The 26,737-nt window shown below is 36.4% G+C and overlaps 1 protein-coding gene and 1 pseudogene across 2 annotated transcripts in view; one reads left to right on the forward strand and one right to left on the reverse strand.

Moving 5' to 3' along the window:
* LOC127654830 (parapinopsin-like) overlaps positions 1–10,344 on the forward strand; it is a 76,897-nt pseudogene extending 66,553 nt beyond the window's left edge.
* The window catches only part of LOC127654829 (beta-galactoside alpha-2,6-sialyltransferase 2-like), an 85,958-nt gene continuing 61,410 nt past the window's right edge, over positions 2,190–26,737 (reverse strand). For both annotated transcript variants that reach the window (XM_052142293.1, XM_052142292.1), the window contains 4 exons: positions 23,061–23,158; positions 19,453–19,554; positions 16,261–16,435; positions 2,190–6,932 (listed from right to left, as the gene is read on the reverse strand). In XM_052142293.1, coding sequence (XP_051998253.1) covers positions 6,685–6,932; positions 16,261–16,435; positions 19,453–19,554; positions 23,061–23,158 — 623 coding nt within the window. In that variant the 3' untranslated portion in view covers positions 2,190–6,684. The remainder of the gene's footprint in view (positions 6,933–16,260; positions 16,436–19,452; positions 19,555–23,060; positions 23,159–26,737) is intronic.

Below are 26,737 nucleotides of genomic sequence, written 5' to 3' on the forward strand. Positions count from 1 at the left end.
GAAACCTGGCCACTTCAGATCTTCTTGCCTGGAGCTGGCGGGAAAAGACAAGACTCATCCAGAGAAGGGAGGGCTGTGACGAGTCAGGCAACAACTCCTAACTCGAAGGCAACCAGAGTCCTTCACACTATCTCACTTTCTTAGGGAGTTGGAGAACATCCTTTATAGGCCTTTATTTAATCCCAGGGACTCAGGTAACTTCTTTGACACCAATCTAACCTCCCAACTCAAGATTCTGTTGGCCACTATCGATCTTCCTGTGACAGTCACTGCCCTTGATGGACTGATCACTTACGTCTGTGTGTGGGGGAATGTTATTTCCTCTCCAGAATTCCCAGTGGTCCAAGGATACCCATGATTGACTCAACATAACCCATATATAGACTGGAGTGTTGGTTCAGTGAACAGGAACAATGTGTCAAGAACCCTGCCTTTTTGCCAAATCTCTCAAGTCTTCAGTCTAAACTGAGCTATCCATAGTCCCTCAAGAATATTTGGATCTAAAGGAGGTCTTCTGTAAGATGCATGCTGCTTTCCTTCCCCCTCAACGACCCTATGATTGTGGCACTGAATTGCTGCCCCACCTGCTCTCAAAATAAGACATCTTGGCGGCATCCTCTAAGGCTGTTACATCCACTTATCTTCCCATCTGGGCCATGGTCACATATCTCTGTGGATTTCATCACTGGTATCAAGAGCTGGAGTTCACCTTGATGGTTCTTCTTGTCCGATACCAATCTTTTGAGTAAATAACTGTTCTGAGTTGCATATATTCACAACACTATAAGGAATTCCTCAACAGGTATGAACAGCATTTGAAGTTCAATTTGGTTAAAAGCCTCCTTTGTTTTCAGAGAAAGAGTCTGAGCTGGGACAGGGGAAGCCCTGCAGCAGCATCTATGGTTCAATAATGACACTGCATGTGAAAGAAAGCAAGGTCAGTTGTGCTACGAGCCTCATGTCGTCAACAACAATAGGCCAACCAGTGACGCAGTTGAGCTTCACTGTTTTGTCCAGGAAAGAGGGTTTGGTTAGCCACACGGGATCTTGCAATGCAGGTTGAGTCCCACAATTTGCCTCCTCGATACATTGGTCCTTTCAAAGTCCTGCTGAGGGTGAACCTAGTGACTCAGTCAACTTCCATCAACCATGTGGGTCACCTAACCTTCCATGTGTCACAACTTAAATGGGCTGTCACCAGTCGACTGCTGCCAGCATCCAGAAACCCCTGATCCCCATATTATTGAGGACAATAAGTGTGCTCTGTCCACTATCCGTTAGACTCTCACCAAGTCCGTGAGGATTACAGTACCTGGTGGACTGGGAGGGGTATAGACCAGAAGAATGGTCCTGGGTTCTATCCCATGATATCCTGGACTCTGAACTGATCCAGGATTTTTTCCATCTCCACCCAGTCTGTCCTAAGACGGGGCGTTCCTGTGAGGTTTCCTGACAATTCCCTGGTTGACCACCCCTCGTAACAGATAAACAAACATTTAATAATGCCTATGGTTCAAGTGTCTTTTTTTTTAATAACATTTCATATTAATAATTGTGAATAAGTCCCATAAACAGTGATGGTGACAGAGACTTGCCACCTTTACAATGCTCTATTTCTAAATATTCACCAAATTAATATTTTTATCGCCTATGTATTCAATGCTGAAGAACAGAGAGGACTATAGGCAACTATTGGTGTTTTGCAGAAAACCGATATATATATATATATATAAAAAGCAGCTATCGGCACAGATTAATTAGTAAAACTGATATGTCGGCTAACATCTACTTTCCACCTCAATGTAGTAGGTTAAATTTAGCAAACTTTATTTTTTTTATTATTTAATGAATATTTACTTTTTTATTATCCTAGCATTAAAAAATGCTTGCCAACTAATCAACAGTTAGCGATTTGATGTAGTTCATGGAAATGAAATGTAATCGTGGACTTTTCTCATATGGTCCCCCATTTTGGCTATCAGCAATGTTTTCACTACTAAAGCTTAGTCTCCTGTACCAAACCCATAAATGTGAAATGAATTCGTAAAAATACTGTGCATGTTCACCTACTGCTCCTACTGCCAATTTGTTATTTAGCCAAAAATCATAAGATTTTTTAAATTTTTTTACAAATATATTAGTCTTACTAAGAGAAAATAAATTAACTTCTGACACACAATGTAATGTTCAAGGTTTTATTATGGAAAAAAAATACACAAACATTTAGTAGTTTCAAAAGTACTTAATTGACATACGTGTATTCCCATATAGAGAAATAAAAATTATAAAGCATTCCATGGCTTTTGGAAGTGAACTGGCTTTTGACAATTGCAGATATTTACAGACAAAAAATTAAGCCAATTCACTGATACAACATATAATAGTGGGGAAAAAATCATTTAAAGGCTGTGTGGTGCAAAGTTACAAAGAAAAAAATGCAAACAGAAAGAAATTCAGTAGGGCATAGAAAGGTGTGATACAGAAAAAGGAAACTTGGCACAGATGCACAGCACCACATGTACAGCACTATTCCCACACTCTAACCAACCCAGGAAAACACAACATTTGGCACAGTCCTCAGGATTCTACTGTGCACATCCATGACGCTGCATTAAAGTTCACCTGCAGATCTTTTTTTATTATTTTTTTTTTTTTCAAAAACAAACCTCAATTTCTCATTACAAATGGATAAATCTTAAAATTCCATAACTGCATATTTACCTTTTACACTAACAAGCCCTGCTTTATATCACATGCTCTGTGCACTTTATTGTACATTTCTTTCTGTATTCCCCGCAAAGTAGTCATATCACCCTGTGACATTAAAAATCAAGCAAAAAAAGATAAAAGTTACAGTAAATACTTAAAATAATACTCTTGAAATAATGCTCCAATCTAAAGTTGCATTCTCTCTGTGAGAGACAATGACACATTTATGCAGCTAAAATACCAAATTTTAAAGGCTTACGAAAAGACATTCACAGAAGGACTCATATGACTCTACATCCAAATGTGGAATGGAATAGCTGACAATTGAAAAGAGAGAAAGCAGAGTTTCAGTCCTTCCATAGTTCACAAGCACAAGACAGTTGGTCATCAAATGTTTAAAAAGCAAACATTAGTCAGAGCCGTGGCCTAGTGGTTAGGCTCCAAGTATACCACAACGCATTGAGCTGTGATGCTATTGCATGTGAAGGAAGTTCAAGTTTGGTTTGCGTAATGTTGAGCCACTTTCTGTCCTCATTTGATGTCCTTTTTTCACTACCCTGTCAATAAAAAGTGGCAAAACGCCCCTAAAAATTAAATGTCTGGACATTTAGCCCCAATCAGTAAGTCATATTTAGACAAGACATTGTAAGTTCAGTATAACATTCTTAATCTCTATTCCAAAACTAGTGAGCTGCCTAGGAAGCATTTTTAGACATCATAGGTGCACCCCCAGCATGAAAGCTATTACTAAAGGTAGGGTGCAACATTATGCTGCCATTATGTTACATTATGCTATCCTTCACAGTGAAGGCAATCCTGTGTTGGATTTTGACAAGCTCAGTGGAAACAAATTCAAGATGGTGAACAACGCAAGAGAAATGCTGGTTATAAATACTTGTAATTCATTCAATTCTGCAAGAATTATTAATGTTATTAAAAAAAACTATTCTATGCAATATGCTATGCAGAAGCAGCATGCTAATGCCAAACTCCCAATCAATTAGTGTGGAGTCTCTTTGGCATTTCATAGAAAGAGTTGCTGCCAATGTAGTGTCACAAATCAGTCACATATAAGGTTCCATTTCAGTTTCCCAACCACTGTGCCGCTGCGCACTGTGAAAGATTGTCCGGTGTGCTGTGGAAAACGTATCAAATTCCACAAAATAAATAAATGCATGAAAAAAAAATTATATTAATTTCAGGGATCCAAACTGCTCACCTTTCGGAAAAATTTGCCGTTTGAAACCATAATCGGTCACTTTTGTGAAGATAAATGATTGTGCAAAAGCGACTGATATTATACGCATTAAGGGTCTTTCACATGACTCACATCAGCACTGCAGAATACATTGAAGTCTATTAAGTGACGTCACTTTACAGCAGTGTTTTTTTACACACACACGTTTTTGCTTCACCAATAACATCTTTGAGAGTACTAAGCAACAAGAAATATTTAAAACTATCCAAATTTGTGGAGACATTGAATGTCTCATAATTTGTTTTAATTATATTTTATATTATCGTTTAAGAATATCAGAGACCCTAGTTATAGAACTAATTTAAATTCACCAAGAAAATGCTTCGACCTAAACATAAACAAGTCCTTTTATTACTTTCTGCGATCAAAGCAACTGCAAGCTATTTTCTCTCTTCCAAATACATGTTTTCAATGTTTATTGTGCACACCTCCTGCTTTTTATGTGGCAAACTTGTAAAATCACCCCTGTGATGCTTTTTGCAAATCTTGTCATGTGGAGGGCAATGCGGCGCTTGACGCTGGGTTTAGTCTCCAGAACCATATTAAAACTGCCACGAGACATCGTCTGTCCGAGGCAAAGACGCAAAATCTAATGACAATTGCCTCAGCATCAGTCTCCCTTGATGTTTACGCTACAGGCGAGTTTAAGTCGATGCGGAAGATAAGAGTTTTTGATTGAGTTCTGTTCAGTTCATTTTGTACGTGTTTTGTTCATATTTTAATCGTATTTGTTTTTTGTAATATTGCATTGTTCATATGTCGTGTTTTAGTGGCCTCTGCTTCGTGTCTCTGTTGTCCATCTGTTCTCTTCATAAATAAATGCATAATCTGCTATATGCTCATCATGTAAATTAATGATTAAAATTAAAATGTGAACGAAAACAAAAGCTATTAAAAGGTCTTATTATCATTAAAATATGAACATTTAAATAGATTATGACGTAATTTTTACAACCCTGTCCATCAAAATGACGGACGATGAGAAGGTCTAATTTTTGAGAAATTATTGCATAGCGAAATTTAAACATTACAAGTAAACACGCTACTAAGACGGAGAGAAAACATGGACAAGTTCTTGAAAAGGACAAATATTGACGATGGTTAGCCTATGTGGGATAGTAGTGTGCCGTAGAATTGTTTTAGTCGTAAAAAGTGTGCCATGGTAGAAAAAGGGTTGGGAAACACTGCCTTAGAAGACAGCTGCCTCTGTAGGGAATAGGCAGCTCACTAGGTTTTGGAACAGAGCCTTATAGATATTCAAAAACAGTGGTATGTGTATGATATATGGTATATTTCATCAAAACCTACTTGTTCAATATTCCACAGTAAAAATTATAATAATAACAACAAAATGTTTTATCACTGCCCATTTTCTATGTCTACAATCCCCCAACATGGGGAAACAAGACAAATTATAGGTCAAATATTAGCGTTACACACCCCAGTCTATCATAGGACTATAAGGAAGATTAAATATTTCACTCCGGTAAGAGCCAAAGCTTCAGAGTATCGTTAGCTCCTGAGTGAAAATATCAATTACTAGTTTTACTTTTACAAATGTACAACAGCAATTAAAACAGACTTTAGCTCTCCTTAATGGATCTAGAGAAAAATTTGCTTGTGAAATTTTCTGTCTTAATTAAACAGCAAACATTGAAATAATGCAAACGAGTAAATAACAAACCTTCAAGTTTTACCTTCTGTACATCCATTCCAAACCACAGAGTGCATCAATTCAAATGAACAACTGTACATTTAAGAGAAGACAACGCAAATGTGCCTTGGTAATTCATTCGCTTTAAAGAAGACTCAGACAGGAGTCAAGAAAACCTCTTATTTTTTAGGCGTATCGTTAAAAAAGACCAGGCTACCTCGGTTTATATTAAACAAATATAACCACTGTACTTGTTATATTGCCAAGCAGCCTTAAAGTTACAGATAATATTTACAGTGCTGCAATGAATTCATAGTACAAGCAATCAAATTCTTATTTAACACTTATTCTAAAAAGGACATCCCTCTATTTCTGTAAACCACCTGTGATGACAGGTTCTAAAAAAGAATAAAAAATTAAGCTTTCGTTTTTCCTCTATTGAAATTTGTTTTCCCCCCAAAAGCTCCTTTTTGCTGACTGTATAAGAGGACTGTACAACTTGTATAAGTAAAGTATTCTGCCTTTGCTATTAAAAAAATGGAGGATATTTATGCAGAGTTTGAAAAAATTCCTTAACCACAGTTAAAGAGTAAACTTTGGAAGAGCCAAATATTCTCAAAAAGGGTTGTGAATGTGGAACAATATATATTCAGATGATACGAATACCATCATCTGAATCGTAAACATGATACGATCATGATACGATCTCATTTACAAAAAAATCAATTGATTGTTTGGCTTGATTGACAGTGTGAATTTCAGTGTCTATGACTGCTAAAACTTCGAGTTTTAAAAAAATCATAAAAAATACTGTTTTTTGATGGCTTTCATCACCACAAACATCCACAGATCTATAAAAATGACTGTTTTCATGATACATCTATTGCTATTCTAACCATCTTTTTTTAACATAGGCTCAGGAAATGCAACTTTAAGTGACCTACAGTGTCCCGAAGAACATCCAGTCTATACAATGCGGCCCATTCTAGTCTGCTGGCATTTCCGGCTCGGAGTAGTCCTGCATCAGCCTGCGTGCTTTGCAAAGGCAGTTATTGCGTCTTTTTCAGGGGTCACAGTGGATTTTCTTGAAACCAGGGAGCGTGACCTTGCCTTTCCTCTTGAGGTCGTCCTCGGAGCCAACATTCATGCGCTGGATGAGCATCTTCTCGTAAAGCAGGGGGTGGTACGCACCCAAAGTGCAAGCCGCATCATAGTAATGCTCATGGTAGTGGCACAGGTCTGTCTGTCGTAGTGAAGGAATGTACTCATACACATGGATCTCTTCACATAATGACATCATTAGCAGGATGCCTGAAAGCCACACAAAATAGGACATTAACAAACCACGCCACAAAAGAGAACATGGGATTCACACACACATTCACATATTCCTATACATTTAAACTGTAACAGTCAGAGAATGGGAAAGATTTCAGGCCTATTCACACACAGATGCATCGTACCCATTTAAATATATATATTCAAATATATTTTTGGATCTAATTAAGCATAATTACTGGAGATAAAAAAGGTAGCTGAAATTACACACTCATGTTACACAGACCTTAAAAAAAATAAGACACCAAGTGAGCCAGGACAGTCACTGGTGCCCCCGCCAAATAAAAAAGAAGCAAAACTGTTGTTCACACCAATTGTGATGTGACAAAATGACAACATTTCACATAAAATCCCATACTTACTAAACCTAAATGAATTGCAGACGAAAATATTTAATCACAACTTTTTGCACCAAAACTATTTGAAAGAGAAAGGTTAGCATACCTAAATTAATTGCAAACATAAATATTTTGTTTACGGAAGGATAGCATACTAGAATGAATCGCAGACAAAAATATTTAAATGCAATAATTTTACCCAAAACTATTCACAATAGGCTTGGGATCGAAACCTTTTTCAAGCATCGTTATTCAGGAGATTTTTCCAATGATTATCGATATATATCAGAATTTTTTCAGATATAAATAGGGCTTCTCATTGCACAAAAGTATGTCTCTTCAGACATATTTCTCAACACAACTTTGGTAAAGTGCGAGCGGCAGGGAAAACGAAAGGGGGTCGCATACCGGATGTGTCTGGCGGATGACATGGTGCATTCTAAAAATAGAAACAATTATACATTTTCTAAAAAAGGTATGCAGACAACACTAATGCTCAGCATCAAAATTCTGCTGTGCCATGGAGCGCAACTCGCATTAATTTCCATTAAATCTGACCCAAATCATTATCAAAAGGACAAATATTATTTACTCTAGCCATCACTGGATGATCTATTGTGAACATGCATCTTTCATAGAGCCTACACAATGTATTTTCAGTTACAAGTATGACATTTTTTGGTTGGACAGCTTGAATGAAAGACCTATTCAAGGCTACATACAAAGAAATTGCATAATAAAAAGTACCATTTCTAATTGTTCAGTTTGCGCAGTTACACCAGTTTCACTAACCTGCAAACTGATCAATGCAACTTTGTTGATTCTAGAATTACTTTGGACTACCATCTCCTGTGCCGCTTCAGCTCGTTGAGAGTCAGTGTGTGTGTGTGTGTGTGTGTGTGTGTGTGTGTGTGTGTGTGTGTGCGCTTCAGTAAATGGTATAATCGCCATCTTGTGATCTCCCAACACTATAATGCCAGACTGTTAAACAGAGTCCAAATGAGTGTTGAAAAGTATGCAAATTGGGTTTCTAATTTAAATGATGGCAAATTTTTAAATATCGATGCCTCAAAAATATCAATAATAACATGCTAATCAATAATCGATATACATCGATATTTTATGACAAAAGTCTCTGAAAAAGGTTAGCATACCTGAATGAAGCGCATACTGAATGAATCTTTTGTTGAAAAAAGGTAAGCATACCTTAATGAATTGCAGACAAAACTATTCAGACCAAGACAAATTTGCATCAGTCTGTGAGAAAAGTTTGCATAGCTCAAAAAAAGTAGGTTGTATTTTGCTACACTAAAACAAATAAACAATAAACATTTCATCTTAGTGCAAAGGGGCCCAAAGAGATGGTTAATTTTAAAATCTTGATGTACCTAAAATTTGCAGTGAAAATTCATGATTGGTGTGAATAGCTTCACTGTTTATATCTTTTGTGTGCATGAGGGGCGAGTTGTCAGTGTTTCTCAGAGTTCTCAGTCAGGATCAAGATTCTCTAGTATTTCTGACCATCCATCTCTCCTGTTCTTTCTCCGCAGTTCTACAGTTGTTTCATGATATTGTTCTGCTGTCAGAAGAAGTCAATGCAGAACGGTCACTCCTCTATGCCCTCAAAGACAACGGTCATCCAGCTTCACCGTAGAGTCTACAGCAACACAGTAGCCTGCACCGCCCAAGATCTCCACTGGGATCCACAACCACGACCGCAGTACTCCTGCCACTGAAAACCAACCCCCCCCAGAGTTCACCCCCTAACCTGGCCCATCACAGCACAGACAATCCTGCCACTGCTATTCAACCTCCACTTTGGGAAAATCAGGGTTCCCACATCTTCTGACCAATGCATTTCCATGATTTCATCATGAATTCACCACAGGATTCCCTCACCTTTTAAAAAAGGACTCTTCCTGTTCTTCGTGATTACTGGAAAATTATTTTAAATATTCATTTAACAGAGTTTGCACTCGGAAAGCGCAATTACTCGCCAATGGCATATTTTAGATCAAAGCAAATCTAGAAAAATAAATAAATAAAATTACTTGAAACTTTTCAGGATTTTAAGAATTTCTGCAACTTTTCCAGGCCTGGGAATCACAATTTAAAAATGTCCTGATATTTCCATGACCGTGGGAACCCTGGCATACAGTATGTCCATGTACCAGCAATTAAATGTCGCTGTAATCTTTAAACTTAAAACAGTACATAATGCGCACATTCATGTCAATCAAATGATGCACAACATGGAAAGGGGGCACAATCAATGTGATCAAAACAATATTTGAAGTCAAACTTGCCATTTAAGTCAACCATAATTAATTGAAATCCTATATGTATGCATATATACATTTTAAAATGAAAAAATGAAGGGGGCGTGACATCTGTTGCAGGGCTCCATGTTCTTCTATTCTAATCTTTTCTATTTGCAAAAATAAAGTTTGGGAGTTTAAAATGTATATTTCCTATTGACACACTAAAGCTGAAGTTATAAATAACCATCTTAAGACAAATGCTTTTGTGAAACATCTTATGTGCTTAAGACTTTTGCACAGTACTGTATATGAATATTTAACGTGGGATCAAGGATGATAAATTCACTAGTGATTTCTTAGGGGATATAAAGAACTTATTTTACATTTGAAACTTGATGAATGTATGCCTGGGGTTGAATGGCGTCTAGAGGGACTAGATGACACTGCTCAAACTCAACTAACATCACGCAGACTCAAAAACCCTGAAAAGATTGTTCAGTGCCAAAAGAAGTGCCAAACATGGGAAGGGGACATGGTGAGCATTTCTGAGTAAATGCATCTGTTTATTTATTTGTAAGCCAACATGAAATTACCCACAGCTTAAACTGTTATGACATTTCAAGAAGGATATTTGTCTGTCAACTTGTCAGAATAGTGTTGTGCCATTTTGTTCAAGAATATGTGCAGATCAATCTATAGCTAGAGGTGTGCTAATTAATTGCAAAATAAGACTTATGTACTGTCTCTGCTAAAGTGTTTGTGATTTTTATAAATAGGGAAGGCATAAACAGCCCTCAAATGATAATGAATTGTGTGCTGTCTTTATTATTTAAAAAAACAATTGAATTTTCATCCTTTCAAAACCATTAATTATATCTGGCACTTGTCATGAATATGGTCCAAAATAATCATTTAAAAAAAAAAAAGTTTTTTTATCAAGGGTCAGTAAAAAGAGGGCTTGACCTTCAGAAAATATTGATCATCAATGTCAGGAAGTTAAACCAGGTATTTTCTATACATTTTCTACGCATTGCATTGAGTAAATAGTTTTAAACCCTGCTTTGTGTGATATTTGCAGTTTTCTCGCAATACAAATTAAATAAACATCAAAATGAAATATACATAATTTAATAAATAAAAAACAAAAAAATGAAAACCAGAACAGGATTTAAAGTAACATGATTGCAAATTTAGCCAAAATTAAGCTAGGATTTATTAGAAACTAGGAATAAAAATATTTGATAATGTTTCTTAGAATAACTTTGATATCAGAGTTTGAATGTCAACACTACAATTTCTGTAAAATTTTAGATAATAGAATGTGATTTTTGTCTTCCTGTCATGATGTAGATAGAGTCCACAATAAGGAACACAATAAGACATTTTTGGTAATAAAACTTAAGAATTATAAATAGTTTGTACTACAATGAATAGAATATCTATTCTCAAAATATTTTTTTTATGTATTTTTTTCATATAAAAGCTGGATACAGTCGCTAAGATTTTATCTAAGCCTATGTCCACATTAATCCGTATACATTTGAAAATGCCGTTTTATATTCTAAATGCTCTCCATCCACACTGCCGTTTTCATGTGTTTTCCAAAAGTTGCTCAACCACACTATAACGTAGGAAAACTCTTAAATCCCATTACTGCACATGTGAATAATTGCCGTTTCAAATATGGGCTGAAACACAATTGTCCACACATTTCGTCGCCGGACAGCAACTCTGAGTAAACTTTACATTGCTTATGAAAGAATGCATTGTAATGGTTGTACAAAGTGACATGTATCTTTAACAATGCTCTCAAAGTGAATAACAGGCACAATAATGCCGCTAATGCTTTAAAAAAAAAAAATATTAGGACATTTAAGTGTTCTCTACTCATGAAAAGTGCCAAATAGATTTCCACTTTACAAAACAACAAAGCATGCAGCACTACATACAACAAACCACCATATATATTCCACACCAGACCTTCAACCATTACCATAGAAACAGGGCCTACACTGTGAAGAGAGTTTGTCTGTGTTTGTGATACGGCCGGATATCTAATACCTGTTCAATAAGAACGGCTGCAGATGATTACTCTTGAGCCTACAGCAATGTCATGCTGAATTTTATCTGCAATGCTGAGATCTTATGAAAGCAGAGGTGAGTGAAATTAAATTGGCTGCAAGGTAACCAGAGGCAGTGGTGGTGTGGAATATGGCCAATGGAATCCTACTGGTCAGATCCCTCTTAACCTTAAGAGGCCAACCGTGGCAAAATTACTACATTCACAATCAAATAATTCCTAATTATACATATATATATATATATATATATATATATATATATATATATATATATATATATATCTCCCCAAGAAGCTTGGAACATCCTATCTGCCAACAACCAAGAAAAACTGTGTCCAGGTGTACCTAGGAGAACTGGTGCTTTTTTAATACAAAGGTGGTTAAACCGAATATTGAATTAGCTTTTTTATGTTTACTAGACTTTGTATGACATTAAGTGATAAATGAAAACTATTTAATAATTTTTTGAAGACATCCTCATTATGCAACATTTTTCAAAAGTGCCTAAAACTTTTGCACAGTACTGTGTGCATATCTATCTATCTATCTATCCATCCATCCATCCATCCATCCATCCATCCATCCATCTATACACACACACACACACACACACACACACACACAGGCAGCCAAAAGTTTGGAATAATGAACAGATTTTGCTGTTTTGTAAGGAAATTGGTACTTTAATTCACCAAAATGACATTCATTCTGTACATTATTCCAAACTTATGGCTGCCAGTACACACACACACACACACACTTGAAGTCAGAAGTTTATATACACCTAAGCTAAGCACATTTAATTTTTCACAATTCATGACATTTAATCATAGAAAACATTCCCTGTCTTAGGGCAGTTAGGAACACCACTTTATTTTAAGAATGTTAAATGTCAGTTATAGTAGAGAGAATGGTGTGTTGCAGCTTTTATTTCTTTCATCACATTCCCAGTGGATTAGAAGTTTCATACACTTTGTTAGCATTTGGTAGCATTGTCTTTAAATTGTTTAACTTGAGTCAGACATTTTGTGTAACCTTCCACAAGCTTCTCACAATACGTTGCTTGAATTTTGGCCCATTCCTCCAGACAGAACTGGTGTAAAGAAGTCAGGTTTGTAGGCCTCTTTGCTCGCACATGCTTCTTCAGTTCTGCCCACAACTTTTCTATCGGATTGAGGTCAGGGCTTTGTGATGGCCACTCCAATACCTTGACTTTGTTGTCCTAAAGCCATTTTTGCCACAACTTGAGGTATGCTTGGCGTCATTGTCCATTTGGAAGACCCATTTGCGACAAGCTTTAACTTCCTGTCTGATGTTTTGAGATGTTGCTTCAGTACATCCACATAATTTTCTTTCCTCATGATGCCATCTATTTTGTAAAGTGCACCAGTCCCTCCTGCAGCAAAGCACCACCACAACAAGACGCTGCCACACCCATACTTAAAGGTTGGGATGATGTTCTTCGGCTTGCAAGCCTCACCCTTTAGCCCCCAAAAATAATGATGGTCATTATGGTCAAACAGTTACATTTTTGTTTCATTAGACCAGAGGACATTTCTCCAGAAAGTAAGATTTTTGTCCCCATCTGCACTTGCAAACTGTAGTCTGGCTTTTTTATGGCGGTTTTGGAGCAGTGACTTTTTCCTTGTGGACTCGATTTACTGAGGATATTAGATACTTGTCTACCTGTTTCCACCAGCATCTTCAAAAGGTCATTTGCTGTTGTTCTGGGATTGATTTGCACTTTTCACACCAAACTATGTTCCTACCTAGGAGACAGAATGCATCTCTTGCCAGAGTGGTATGAGTGCTGCATGGTCCCATGGTGTTTATACTTGCGTACTATTATTTGTACAGATGACTTCAGGCGTTTGGAAATTGCTCTCAAGGATCAACCAGCCTTTTTTTTCTCTGATGTCTTGGCTGATTTCTTTGGATTTTCCCAGAGGCACTGAGTTTGAAGCTAGGCCTTACGATACATCTACAGGTACACCTCCAATTCAGTACACCTTCTATCAGAAGCTAATTGGCTTATTGTCTAAAGGCTTGACATAATTTTCTGGAATATTCCAAACTGCTTAAAGGAACAGTTAACTATATAAACTTCTGACACACTGGAATTGTGTTACAGTCAATTTAAAGTGAAACAATCTAAGGGGGGACTGGGTAGCTCAGCTAGTACTGATTCTGACTACCACCCCTGGAGTCACGAGTTTGAATCCAAGGTGTGCTGAGTGACTCCAGCCAGGTCTCCTAAGCAACCAAATTGGGGTAACATTCTCTTGGTCGCAATTAATGGTTACCGCTCTCAATGGGGTGCGTGGTAAGTTGTGAGTGTCTCGCAGAGAGTAGCATGATCCACCACATGCAGAGTCTCTGCGGTGTCATGCACAATGAGCCAAGTGATAAAATGCACAGATTGACAGTCTCAGAAGCGGAGGCAACAGAGACTTGTCCTCTGCCACCTGGATTGAGGTTAGTAACCACACCACCACAAGGACCTACTAAGTAGTGGGAATTGGGCATTTCAAAAGAAAAAAAAAACAATCTGTCTGTAAACAATTGTTGGAATAATTACTTGTGTCATGCACAAAATAGATGTCCTAAATGACTTGCCAAAACAAGAGTTGCTACTATAAAATCTGTGGAGTGGTTAACAAATTTAATGATTTCAACCTAAGTGTATGTAAACTGACTTCAACCGTGTGTGTATATATATGTAAAACCCTGTGTAAACAGACAATTATGCTGATAGTGATTTTTTTTTTATGTTACTCAAACAACAGAGTTTATTCAGTAAATATATTCTCAGATTATTTTCAACGTAGCCTAATAAAACTTTATAGAGTGAAAGAAGGCTGCTCTGAGACGAACATACTGTCAACTGAAGGACAAGGTGATGGCTTGTATAAGTGTCAATGCAAATACACCGAAGGCCTCAAAATATGCATTTTCAGGTACTTAAAGGTGCCAAAACACTTAAAGCGAAACGAAAGAACGATCGGGTGTGACGTAATTTTGAACAAAATCTGGCCAAAATTAAGGTGTTTTTGAGTTTGTTTTGATCGTTCGAAAAAGCCTGCCAGTGAAAACGTTCAGGAAAAATTTGCACTGGCTGTTAAACACCTTCTCAATGCCATGTCATTGTTGGGTTTGAACCAGTACCCCACCTGCTCAGATCCCAAAATACAGTACCAAAATATTTTCAATTCATTTCTTCACTCTGTCAGTATCTGTCAATAAACACAATGGAGTGCAGAGTTGTTGAGCTTAAGCAAATTCACCTACATATGTACGATTGTTCACAAAGATTTTCCAAGGACATGTCATGTGATTTTTAATTAGTTTTTTATTGTTATTATTTTATTAGTCTACAAAAGACCAAATCTACTCAAATACTCTTTAAGTGAACATTCACTGTTGTTTAATATACTTCTTCATTCATGTCTTCGTCTGCAGCCTGTAAGCCATTTACATTTCTGGCCAAGTATTAATGTCTTTCTTTTAAAAAACACAAATACACCCCAGAACAACATCTGCATAAACATCAAGATAAATTCCTTCATGTTTAGGGGGGATAAAATACATACATCATCAATATCAATGTAAGGGTCTTTAAAGGCTTTGCGTTCAATTATTGGGAAAGTTATTATGCATTCTGTGTTATTGAATACATGGTTAGGATGATTTGATTGGTGGTGTGTCAGATTTTCCTTGGCTCTAGTCCAGCGCAAGTTCAATTTCTTGAAAAAAAAACTCCAGTCTCCATCAGCTACTCAATGTGGTATCAGAACATTAAAACAAAGCCTCATGACTACAGAGCAGACATCCCACAACCTCCTAACAAACCATCAGAAATGAATCCACGAAACTTCCATCATCACATCTTAATCTGCTGTAGGACACTTCCTAGACTCAAGATGTTTTCACTAGAGCTTTTGCTGCAGACCCAAGTGTGTTTGATATCAGAGTTCAGTTTGATTGGTTTTCTGAAGCCCCCACTTAAAAATAAGGGTCTGGGGTAAATTTCACGAGGACACCAGTACGGTTCGTAATTTGTGTAAAAGTAATCACTATTTCTACTATTGTCGGCAACAACAATGCATTTTTCACTGCCACCTGTCTCCACAAAAGTCCTCAGTGAGATTTTCGCTTTCTTTGCATTGCAATGCATCAGCATGAAAAAGATTCAAGTGCACTAATATACATGCTGTATTGTGGTAGCAAAACCAAATGGACAAAAGCATGAGAAAAAAATGTAAGAGAACAATGCTTTCCATTTTCTGTGCCTTCCCCTCCTGAGTAGTTACCTAGCTACAGTGGTGAACGATTTCAGCTAGCACTTACAGTGTCAATAACATAAACACACCAGGGAAGGGAGGCAAATAATAAGCAGAAAACCCATCAAAGTCCAATTTCTTGTTATATTTAAGTACACATTTAAAAAAAAAAAATTTTCAAGGAGGCAACAGTTGAATCATCCAGGAATTTAGGAAAGTGTTACAAAAGACACTTTATTCTTTTTGTTTTTATTAGCATTTTTCATACTGTCCCAACTTTTTCAGAATTGGGGTTGTATGAGTGTATGTCTGAGATACATCTATGTATGTGGACGTCTTACCTATGAACCCTGAGGAAGGTGGGTTAGGCTGAATGTTCTCCAGATTGTTACCCTGGATCACATCCCATAATTGCCAGATGTATTTTGGATGCAGGATATAGAAAGGCTGAGCGGGAAAAAGCGCCCGGTATTCCTTGTATGGTGTGAACAGGTTGTAATCTGGATTCGTGTACCACTACACAACAAAACACAACAATAATATGATGACTAAAATGATTCTCAAAAAACTACCATGGTGTGACTTTCAAACAGCTGTGAAAAGTAGAACCTTTAACTCTGTTCAGTTCAGGGAATGAGACACAACAGCAATCATTCAAGAAAAAACAGCACAGTCTTTCTAGAAGTCTGTAGTCCAATAGAATAAGTCAACTTTAATTAGTTCTCCATTACAAGTTCCTATGTGGCAAACTCAATATTTTTACTAGAGTTTACTAGATACTATAGGTAACCTCTGGTAGTGAATTCCAGCAGATCACAACTTCTCATAAGGTATGATTAGAATGGAATACTAGCTTACAACCAACTGATTACTGCACATTCCATACACTACATACTGCCTACCATTAAAAAAAAAGAATTGAATGTGATACAGAATGCATTAGGCAAAGTTAAATATTTCATGATAAAAGAGTCAACGTTTATGTAATATGCTACAATGTCATCACATGACCTTCTCACGTTGAGGTTACACCGTAAGGAAAGGTTTTCAGAGAATAACGACTTAAATGTTATTCTGCTTGTCACACAAAACTATTGTACAGTACGTCATCAGAAGACTTACAATATATAAAAATAGAGTACGAGTTATATAGATCACTTCTATGATGCATATTTTGTTATTTTGGAGCCCACATTTAATTTAATTTAGGAACGTCATAAAATATCAATACATTGATTATTGATCAGCATGTTATTTTCTATATATGTTTTTGATGCATCGATATATTAACATTAGCTGGCATTTCAATTAGAAGCCTAATTTTTTGTTGCTTTCACATACACAGTCAGATGACCTTCCATGTAATGTAGTGTGGCGTAATAGCTTTGGGAGATCACAAGGGGGTGATATAACATTTACGGTACTTAATACTTGAAGATATCATCACCTCTGTAACATTTGTGCAGCTGGTGTTTCATATAGTGTTTATTTAATTGTGGATAAAGCTATGTTATGGCAGATGAACAAACTGGGAAAGTGCAAAAAAAAAAAAAGAAGAGAAGTTTGGAGTTATGTCAGATTCTTAATTTCCTATGTGGGGTCAAATTTGACCCCGAACAGCTAGTGTGAGAGTATTTTTGTCACACTACCACACCACCAGATTCCAGCCCAATTGTTTAGTGTGTATAGACAGCAAATGTAGGAAAAGTCACCAGGTTTCATGCCACTGAGATGAAGTAAACCATGTTTCTTAAAGGAGCAAAGTTCAAAAGGGTCAACATTGACCCCAACAGTACATAAAGGTTAAGATACTTTATTATGTAGCTCTGCTTTATTTTTTTTTTGTGACACTGTTGTGTCATTTATGATTTAAAAGACATTTATGTTGAATCTTTGAATAAGTTTGAGAGAAACATTTGTGGGCACTGTTTTTTATTTATGTATTTATTTTTATCATATTGTATCGTATTGTGAGGCTTTGTATCATATTGTATCGTGAAATTTGTGTATCATTACATGCCTAATTAACATCTATTCTATGAATGTCCCATTGCATGTCTACTTCAACAATGAGTGTAGGGGATTATAGGACATCAGAAACAGTGTTCTGGAAAGGGTTCCACTAATGTAAGGACAAAAAGGACAGATTTAAACAATTTATAATAATCCACTTTGATCTGTATTTTCCCCCAGGGCCTCAACTTATGATTCACAGCTGTGTCTAAGCAGAAAGACTCAGAACAGAGACTCAAGCATAACCTTTCTGCATTTGCACTCTTTTACTACTGAGCTCATCTGAATTGCAAAAGGGCCACATCATCTGCTCTCTGTAAACATGCAGAGAGAAATATGAATCAATCCAGCCCTCCTGTAACATTTCTAGAAATTAAATTGTGCATAAAGTCATCTATAGGTTAAATATCGTCAAATATTCATGAGCAAAATGCTAAAGGTAAAACTGCTTTACAGTAGATTATAAGGGCTGTCAATCATTTAAAATATTATATGATGTGCCAATTCATTAATAGCATATAAAATATTTGCTGAGAAAGGCCCTTAAATAAAAAATATTCAATATATACATCATTCCTGTTTGAATTATAATCAACAAAGCTGTTAACATTGCAAGTGCGTGTGCCTTTTATATCTTTATCTTGGCCCTGATTATTCATAATGCAGCACATTTGCAAGAAAGGCAGAAATAGCAAAAATGCTTTGCGTAATGTACTAGCTGCATGGTGAAGTGAGACGTGCATAATATCTGGACGTGTTAAATGGCCTAGATGTTAAATAAAACATTATTAATGATACAATAATAGTTTTACAGAACATTAACCACTTTTGGTATATGAATCATATCATTTTCAGCAAAATGTATTTCAGGCCCTGAGTTTGTTATAATGCTATGTTATCTTTTGGCCCTTGGCCCTCAATCAATTAGATTTTTGGCTCAACGTAGAAATAAGTTTGGGCACCTCTGCTCTAGAGTGTACGGAGAATGGTGCGAAAAACAAAAAAAACAACCAGTGAGTGGCTTTTCTGTGGACGAAAACACCTTGTTGATGAGAGAGGTCAACAGAGAATGCCCAGACTGGTTCGACCCTCGGTGTCAAAAGCTGGAAAACTAAAGAACGTGCAGTACCTGGAGAATTATTCTTAAGAAAAGTGGTCATTGGTCAAAGTCATTGATCATCAAGTAAGCAACACACCATATTAACAAACAAGGGGATGTAAACTTCTGAATAAGAACCTTTGCATAAATTCAGTTATTATTTAGTCTTGTGGAATATAGAGTATGTACTGTTATCTGTTATGTCAAATCATTGGGCAGTACTAAATGAATAACAAAATCTAATTTTTATGTTTGATACAGGTTTAAATTAATACATTTTGAACATTATCGTCAACTAAAATCTCGATCTGCATTGACTAAAATTATATGACAAAATATTTACAATGTTTTTGGACACTTTTGTCAAAAGACAACAATTATTGACAAAAAAAAAATTTAACACTATAGACTCCGTACTCACTTTGTTCAAGTTAAGGGTATATGGAGCGGGATCCCACGCCACCAGTGTGACATCCTTATACAATGAGCTTGTGTTAAACTGATGCTTGGGATTAGCCAGGATCTGCAGAGAACAGAGGATATGTTACATTGAGAAGACAAAAGAAAAGAGGGGTAAAGGATTGGCCAAAAAATATTTAAACTTGTCAAAGTACCATTTTTGCCTAATGTGTCCCAACTACGTGGAAATGATAAGCCATAATATGCCGCTTTAAGATTTTAAGTTTTAATATGCAGAAGTGTGAATGAGATTTGAGAACTATAGCAGAGAGGAAGTGTGTCTGCATATAGCAAAACTTTATTCTGTTTGATATTACATAGCCCAACATAGATGGGATCTTCAATACTGTTTAAAAAGCATCCCAGGGTGAAACCTCAAGAAGTTGGTTGAGAAAATGTCAAGAGTTCACGTCTGCAAATTCTAGGCAAAGGGTGACTACTTTGAAGATGCTAAAATACAACACAGTTTTTATTTATTTTGGATTTTGTTTAGTCACAATATAATTCCCATAGTTCCATTTATGTTATTCCATAGTTTGAAATTTTTCTGTACCCTTGCCCAGATCTGTGCCTCGATACAATCCTGACTCAGAGGTCTACAGACAATTCCTTGGACTTCATGGCTTGGTTTGTGCTCTGACATGCACTGTTAACAGTGAGACTTTATATAGACAGGTGTGTACCTTTCCAAATCATGTCCAATCAACTGAATTTACCACAGGTGGACTCCAATCAAATTGTAGAAACATCTCAAGGATGATTAGTGGAAACAGGATGCACCTGAGCTCAATTTTGAGTGCCATGGCAAAGGCTGTGAATACTTATGTACATGTGATTTTTTTTATTTTTTTTATTTTTAATAAATTTGCAAAGATTTCAAACCAACTTATTTCACATTGTCATTATGGGGTAATGTTTGTAGAATTTTGAGGAAAATAATGAATTTAATCCATTTTGGAATAAGGCTGTAACATAACAAAATGTGGAAAAAGTGAAGCACTGTGAAGACTTTCCAGATATATATATATTTGGGGTGCTCCGGTACCAAAGATTTGGCTTTGGTATGATACCAGCCCTGGTATCTCGGTTAACATTAAAATCAACAAATAAAAAGCCTCAGATTTTTGATGAAATTACACAGAAAATGACTTAATTAAAAGACCTGCATAAAGATGTACAGATACAAATTATGCGTTTTTCTGTTTTTGGTAACATAAAATGAAAATATCTGATTACCTGTGGCACAAGGCTGCTTGCGTTTGTGATATTGCTTACAGGTAATAACTAGGGCTGTCAATCGATTAAAAATCTTAAATTAATTACATGGTGTCCCAATTAATTAATCACATTTAAATCGCATATACAAATATATGCTGAGAAAGCCCTCATATAACAATAATTCAATATATAATGATGAAATAATTATACATAGTTATCTTTAAATATTAAAAATTATATATATATATATATATATATATATATATATATATATATATATAAATAAAAACATATTCAGATAATTAAAATGCATTACATTCTTGTGGCAGAAGAGTTAATCATTGATAAGGCCATACAAAAGCGGCTTTAATATACAATGTATTGTTTGCTACCATATTATTGAACATAAGACAATTATTGGCATATAGTTCACAGCAATCCATTTCACAAGTGAATTTGTCAATCAGTTGGAGATGTATTATAAGGGCTTGTTTAAGGACCCGTCAATGAACATCTGCATCAGACATGCTTGTGTAGCATCTCGGGTGCGTTGCATCATAAACATAAATGTTTTAGGTTACTGTGTCAAGTTAAATATAGTTTAATACTTAGAACACATCTTGAGATCTCTTAGTTCGAATTTGCGCTCTATCAAGTGTTTTGAACGCAAGAATGTAACGCATGTTTGTGTTGTTCTGCTGCTCAAGGGTGTTTTTCTTCACTGTATAAACTGCACATCGCCACACAGCTGAAGTTTCACTTACTGCCCTCTGGAGTAAACATGTGGTACTGCAAGCTTGCATTTCTCAGGAATCTTCCATATCAGTGCAGGAATTGCGATTGATTGCGTAACTTTTAACACGTTATTTTTTTATACAATTAATCGCACTGAATTAACGCATTAAATCAACAGCCCTAATAATAATAATAATAATAATAATAATAATAATACTACAACTGTGACAAGGAGGAGGGCATGGCCAGGCCATGAGGATGCAAGGCCGGTGTTGAATTGTCCTAATCAGCCAGGAGCGGGATAAAGCTGAGCCAGAGGTGCCAGTTCGAGAGAGAGAGAGACACGCGATTGCTGTGTGTGTGTGTGTGTCTGTTTAAGTTGATTTATGTCATTAAAGTTATGTTGATTGTTCTGCTGGTTCCCGCCTCCTCCTTTCCCATCTCGTGAACCTCGTTACACTGGTGCTGAAACCCAGGAAAGAGGAGGGATGTCGTAGGGTCCTTGCCGCTGCCATCCACCATGGATCGGAGGAGTCGCTGCTGTCAACCGGGAGACGGAGGAACTACTGCCTTCTGCCGGGAGCCGCTGCCGTCCGCCAGGATGTGAAGGAACCATTACCATCCCGCAGGAGGAGGAGGACTCCAGGGGAGGAGCGGCTGTCATCCACCAGGGGGCAGAGGAGTGGCTGAGGGCCAGGCGATGGCGTGTCCGGGGACCGGTTTTTCTAGTCTAGTCATCTAGTGCTCTGCGCATGTGTCAAGCACTAGGAAGTGTAATCAAGCTTGAAATCATGATTGTGCCTTGAGAGAGCAATGGCAAGATGTACAATGAAAAAGGAGTTACATTTTGGTCTGTTCTCAATCAATTAGATTGTTTCAGAAGACATGGATAATACCACTGAAGTCTTGTAAGTTTCTGCTGACTTTAAGAAATTTTTGGAGCTTTAAAGTTTTTATACCCATTCACACATTTAAGGACCTACAGAGCCGAGATATTTTTCTAAAAATCTTCATCTGTGTTCAAAAGATGAAAGTAAGTCATACACATCTGGGATGGCATGAGGGTGAGTAAATTATGATTGAATTTTCATTTTTGGTGAGCTATCCCTTTAAGTTGTATGGATTACTTTTTAGATATTTGATGGTGCTTTTTGGAGCTTTACAGCCCCGGCATGTGATTTTGCGCATAGAATGTAAAAAAATGTCTCTTCCAAACATCTACTTTTGTGTTCCACAGCAGAAAGCAAATTATATGGGTTTGGAAACCAAGAGGGTGAGTAAATGATGAAACAGTACATTGGTTTTGGGCGAATTACTTGTTATATGAGTCACAACTTCAAGCAAACAAACGTGTTATTTTCCAATGTCCATTTAGCAACATTAAATGGAATGTATTAAACTCAGTGTACAAAGAGCAGTGCCTGTCAGCATGCTTTGTGCTTTCATTTCTTCAGCAAGCATAAGTCAGCTAGAAAATTAAGACTCACAGCTATACATACTCAACCAGAGCACATGAACCAGAAGTGTGTTCAAATGTGATCTTGTTCTTTTAAGTGGCTGATTCACACATAGTCCCAGTACTATTTGTGAAAACTGAAAACATGAAATGGCACTCACCTGAGAGTTGATGATGCGTACGGTGGTTTTATTTCCAACATCTTTTTCATAACCCTTTGTAGGAGCTGTATTAAAACGCAGAACTGCATCATGGGAGTCTAGAATAACAATAATTAGTGTTACTAAGAATGAATGCTGTGCACACCATTCAGAGAATCATAGCATCTAAAAATTAATTGCACCTTTCACGCTTTTATAGCAAATTGTTATAGGATGTGAGAACCTTAAAATAAGTAATGTAAAAAAATAAGAAAATATGGAGAATCTTTGAAGTCTATTATTCAGTTCAAATTTAGTTCAAAATCATTTCTCAAGATTAGTAAATGTCATTAAGTATCACCCAAATACTTCAATGTTAAATATGTTATCTATGTAAGTGGGGGTCTGAGTAGCTCAACAAGTATTGATGCCGACTACCACCCCTGGAGTCACGAGTTCGAATCCAGGATGTGCTGAGTGACTCCAGCCAGGTCTCCTAAGCAACAAAATTGCCCCGTTTGCTAGGGAGGGTAGAGTGACATGGGGTATCCTCCTCGTTGTCGTGATTAGTAGTTCTCACTCACTATGGGGCACGTGGTAAGTTGTGCATGGATCGCGGAGAGTAGCATGAGTCTCCATATGCAGTGATTCTCCGCGGTGTCATGCAAGGCGAGCCACGTGATAAGATGCACGGATTGAAGGTCTCAGAAGCAGAGGCAACTGAGACTTGTCCTACACCACCCGGATTGAGGTGAGTAACCATGTTACCAAGAGGACCTACTAAGTAGTGAGAAAAGGGGAGAAACAAAAACAAATAAATAATAATAAAAAATATCTTCCTCAAATCCAGTGTTGGGTAAGTTACTCAAAAGTAATCCACTACAACTGACTATTTATTGCTTTAAAGCTGTAATCAGATAATGCTACTCATTTCATGGAAAAGCAATAGTATTACTTTTATATTACCTTCTAAAAATAACTTTTCACAGAAAGATTTATTGCTGCTCAATTAATTTTAAATATTGTCTATATTTTCTCCTATTTTATTGTCACACTCACAAGTCATCCACTCAGTACCACGCGTTTCTACCCTAAAATTACTCATTAATTACTCTTAGAGACCCTTAGAGTCTACCAATGCTGCTTAATTCCCAAACAGAGGATTAATAAAATACCTTTAATGCATGGAAGTCATTCCAAAAAGTCGTAGGGCTGTCAATCTGACTGATGTCAATCCTGATTCTTGACAATTAAATTCTGCTATATAATGGCCCATACCTTAATGGTTATTATAATGTACAATGCAGGCTACCCTCAAGTATTCCTGGAAACGTGAGGGACAGTGGCCAGTAATCAATAACCATGCAAAAGCTCTGGTAAACCTGCTCCTTACAATCACACCGCACAGTCAATCATTATTCTAACAGCTCTTCATTCCAACTAACCCTAACAGAGGCACTGCTGCTAGCAGCCTGTTTAAGAGAACAAAGTTCCTCAGAATTTATAACTAAACTACATTCTGAGCTTTCTATTGGTTGGATGTCTTTCATTTAATCATTCCATACTACACAGTTGTGCATTTTTGTTCTTTTTGGAGCTCAAAACTTTTTTCCCCATTAAATTTTATTGTATAGAAAAGAGTCATGTAACATTCTACAAAATATCTCTTTCAAGATCCGTGGAAGAGAGGAAGTCATTAATATTTTGATGGACATGAGGGTGATAAAATTATGGTGAATTATCCCTTTAATGTGTAAAACAATTTCTCTCTTTACATATTATATCAGTCAATTAAAAAGGCAAAAAATACATGTCTTTTGTATAAAACAGGAAGTGTCTTATGTAAGGCATGTTATGTAGATAAATCCACATTAAGTGTTAAAGCAAGGATTCCTTGAAAACTTAAGTAGAGACAATTTAGGGATGGAAATCGTTAGGAAATTAACTATTCCGGTTATTTAAACGTTCCAGAAATGATTCCAGTTTTTCTTTCTGTACTTTTGAGGAAGAATGATTTGAAAATGAGAAATGCAATTCTTATTGGATTAACTCTCTTCTGCAGTCTGTTGCCAAATTATGAGATCCTTTAAGATTTCTACAGAGAACATATTACAAATCAGAAATCAATTTAAAAAATTTTTTGTAAAAGGTGTGTTTGCTGACTTTTTAGAGAAATATATCCAATCCAATAATTGATCCTAACTGGCAATATCTGGAATATATCTATAAAAAACAAGAAATGTGATGGCATATTTAATTCAATCAATCAATCAATCAATCAATCAATCAATCAATCCACTCATACATATATATATATATTCCTTAAATTACAAAACTCATGTATCTTTAATTAAACATTGTCATATGAACAAACAGACCATTAACTGCAGTCTCTCAGGTCTAAAGTCACATGACATAACAGTAACCGTTCCAGAGACAGTTTAGACTGTGTTCCGTTGTCTAATACTGTACTTCAAACTGGTAAAACTTCAACAGTTCTTTCTAAATTTCGAGTTAGAAGATTAATACTATACTGGACTTGCCTGGAAGCGCTGCATGTTTCGTGCTGTAGATTCAAAAGAATCTAAATTGGACATACCGGAAGTGCTGTCTGTTTCACGCTGTAGATTCAACAGAGCAGGCTCATAAGTGTCATTTGTTTGTGTGTTTTACGCTTTTGACCCAGTAGAGGGCAGCGCTGCTGCAGAAAACACTGTCTTTACTGCATTTCAGTACGGTGTTCCAGCCGATGAACAGCACTACATTAAACCCATGCTCACTGCAATTACTTTATGTTGTCTAAATCCACAGTGCCCTCTAGTGGAAATGTTTGCTGAACTAAAAACACCTTTGTTCAAAACACACAAACACTCTCTCTCTCTCTCTCTCTCTCTGTGTCTGTGTGTGTGTGTGTGTGTGTGTGTGTGTGTGTGTGTGTGTGTGTGTGTGTGTGTTCAAAAGTTTGGGGTCACTTGACTGAAATGTTTCTCATGATCTTAAAAATATCTTGATCTGAAGGTGTATGATTAAATGTTTGAAATTAGTTTTGTAGACAAAAATATAATTGTGCCACTATGTAAATGTATTTATTTATAAAACAGAAATTATCGATGTAAAAAAAAAAAAAAATTTAATTGATGACTTGGTGATCTTGTTTGATGATAATAAAGAAAACAAGACAATAAGTGCCCAACATCCAGTTTTTTTTACGGTTTAAAAATCATCCCAGGGTGAAACCTCAAGAAGTTGGTTGAGAAAATGTCAAGATTACTTGTCTGCTAATTCTAGGCAAAGGGTGACTACTTTGAAGATGCTAAAATATTACACAGTTTTCATTTATTTTGGATTTGGTTTATTCACAATATAATTCCCATATTTCCATTTCTATTATTCCATAGTTTCGATGACTTTACTATTATTCTAAAATGTGAGTAAAAATAAAAAAAGTATTTAAGTACACACACACACACACACACACACACACTATACAGAAAGAGAGAAAGTAGTAAATGATAAATATAATTTTTTGTGACAATGACTGATCTTGATGGAAGCCTCAAGCCTTCTCATCCATCTCTCGGTTCAGCTGACATGCCGTTTATTGGCATTCATCAACAAGCACTATTTTCAAAGCAGTAAATTTGTGTTTGACATTGAGCATGTCCCCAAAATTTTGACAGAGACATCAATCTCCTGAG

The sequence above is a fragment of the Xyrauchen texanus genome, chromosome 14, assembly GCF_025860055.1.
Source record: "Xyrauchen texanus isolate HMW12.3.18 chromosome 14, RBS_HiC_50CHRs, whole genome shotgun sequence".
Lineage (NCBI taxonomy): Eukaryota > Metazoa > Chordata > Actinopteri > Cypriniformes > Catostomidae > Xyrauchen > Xyrauchen texanus.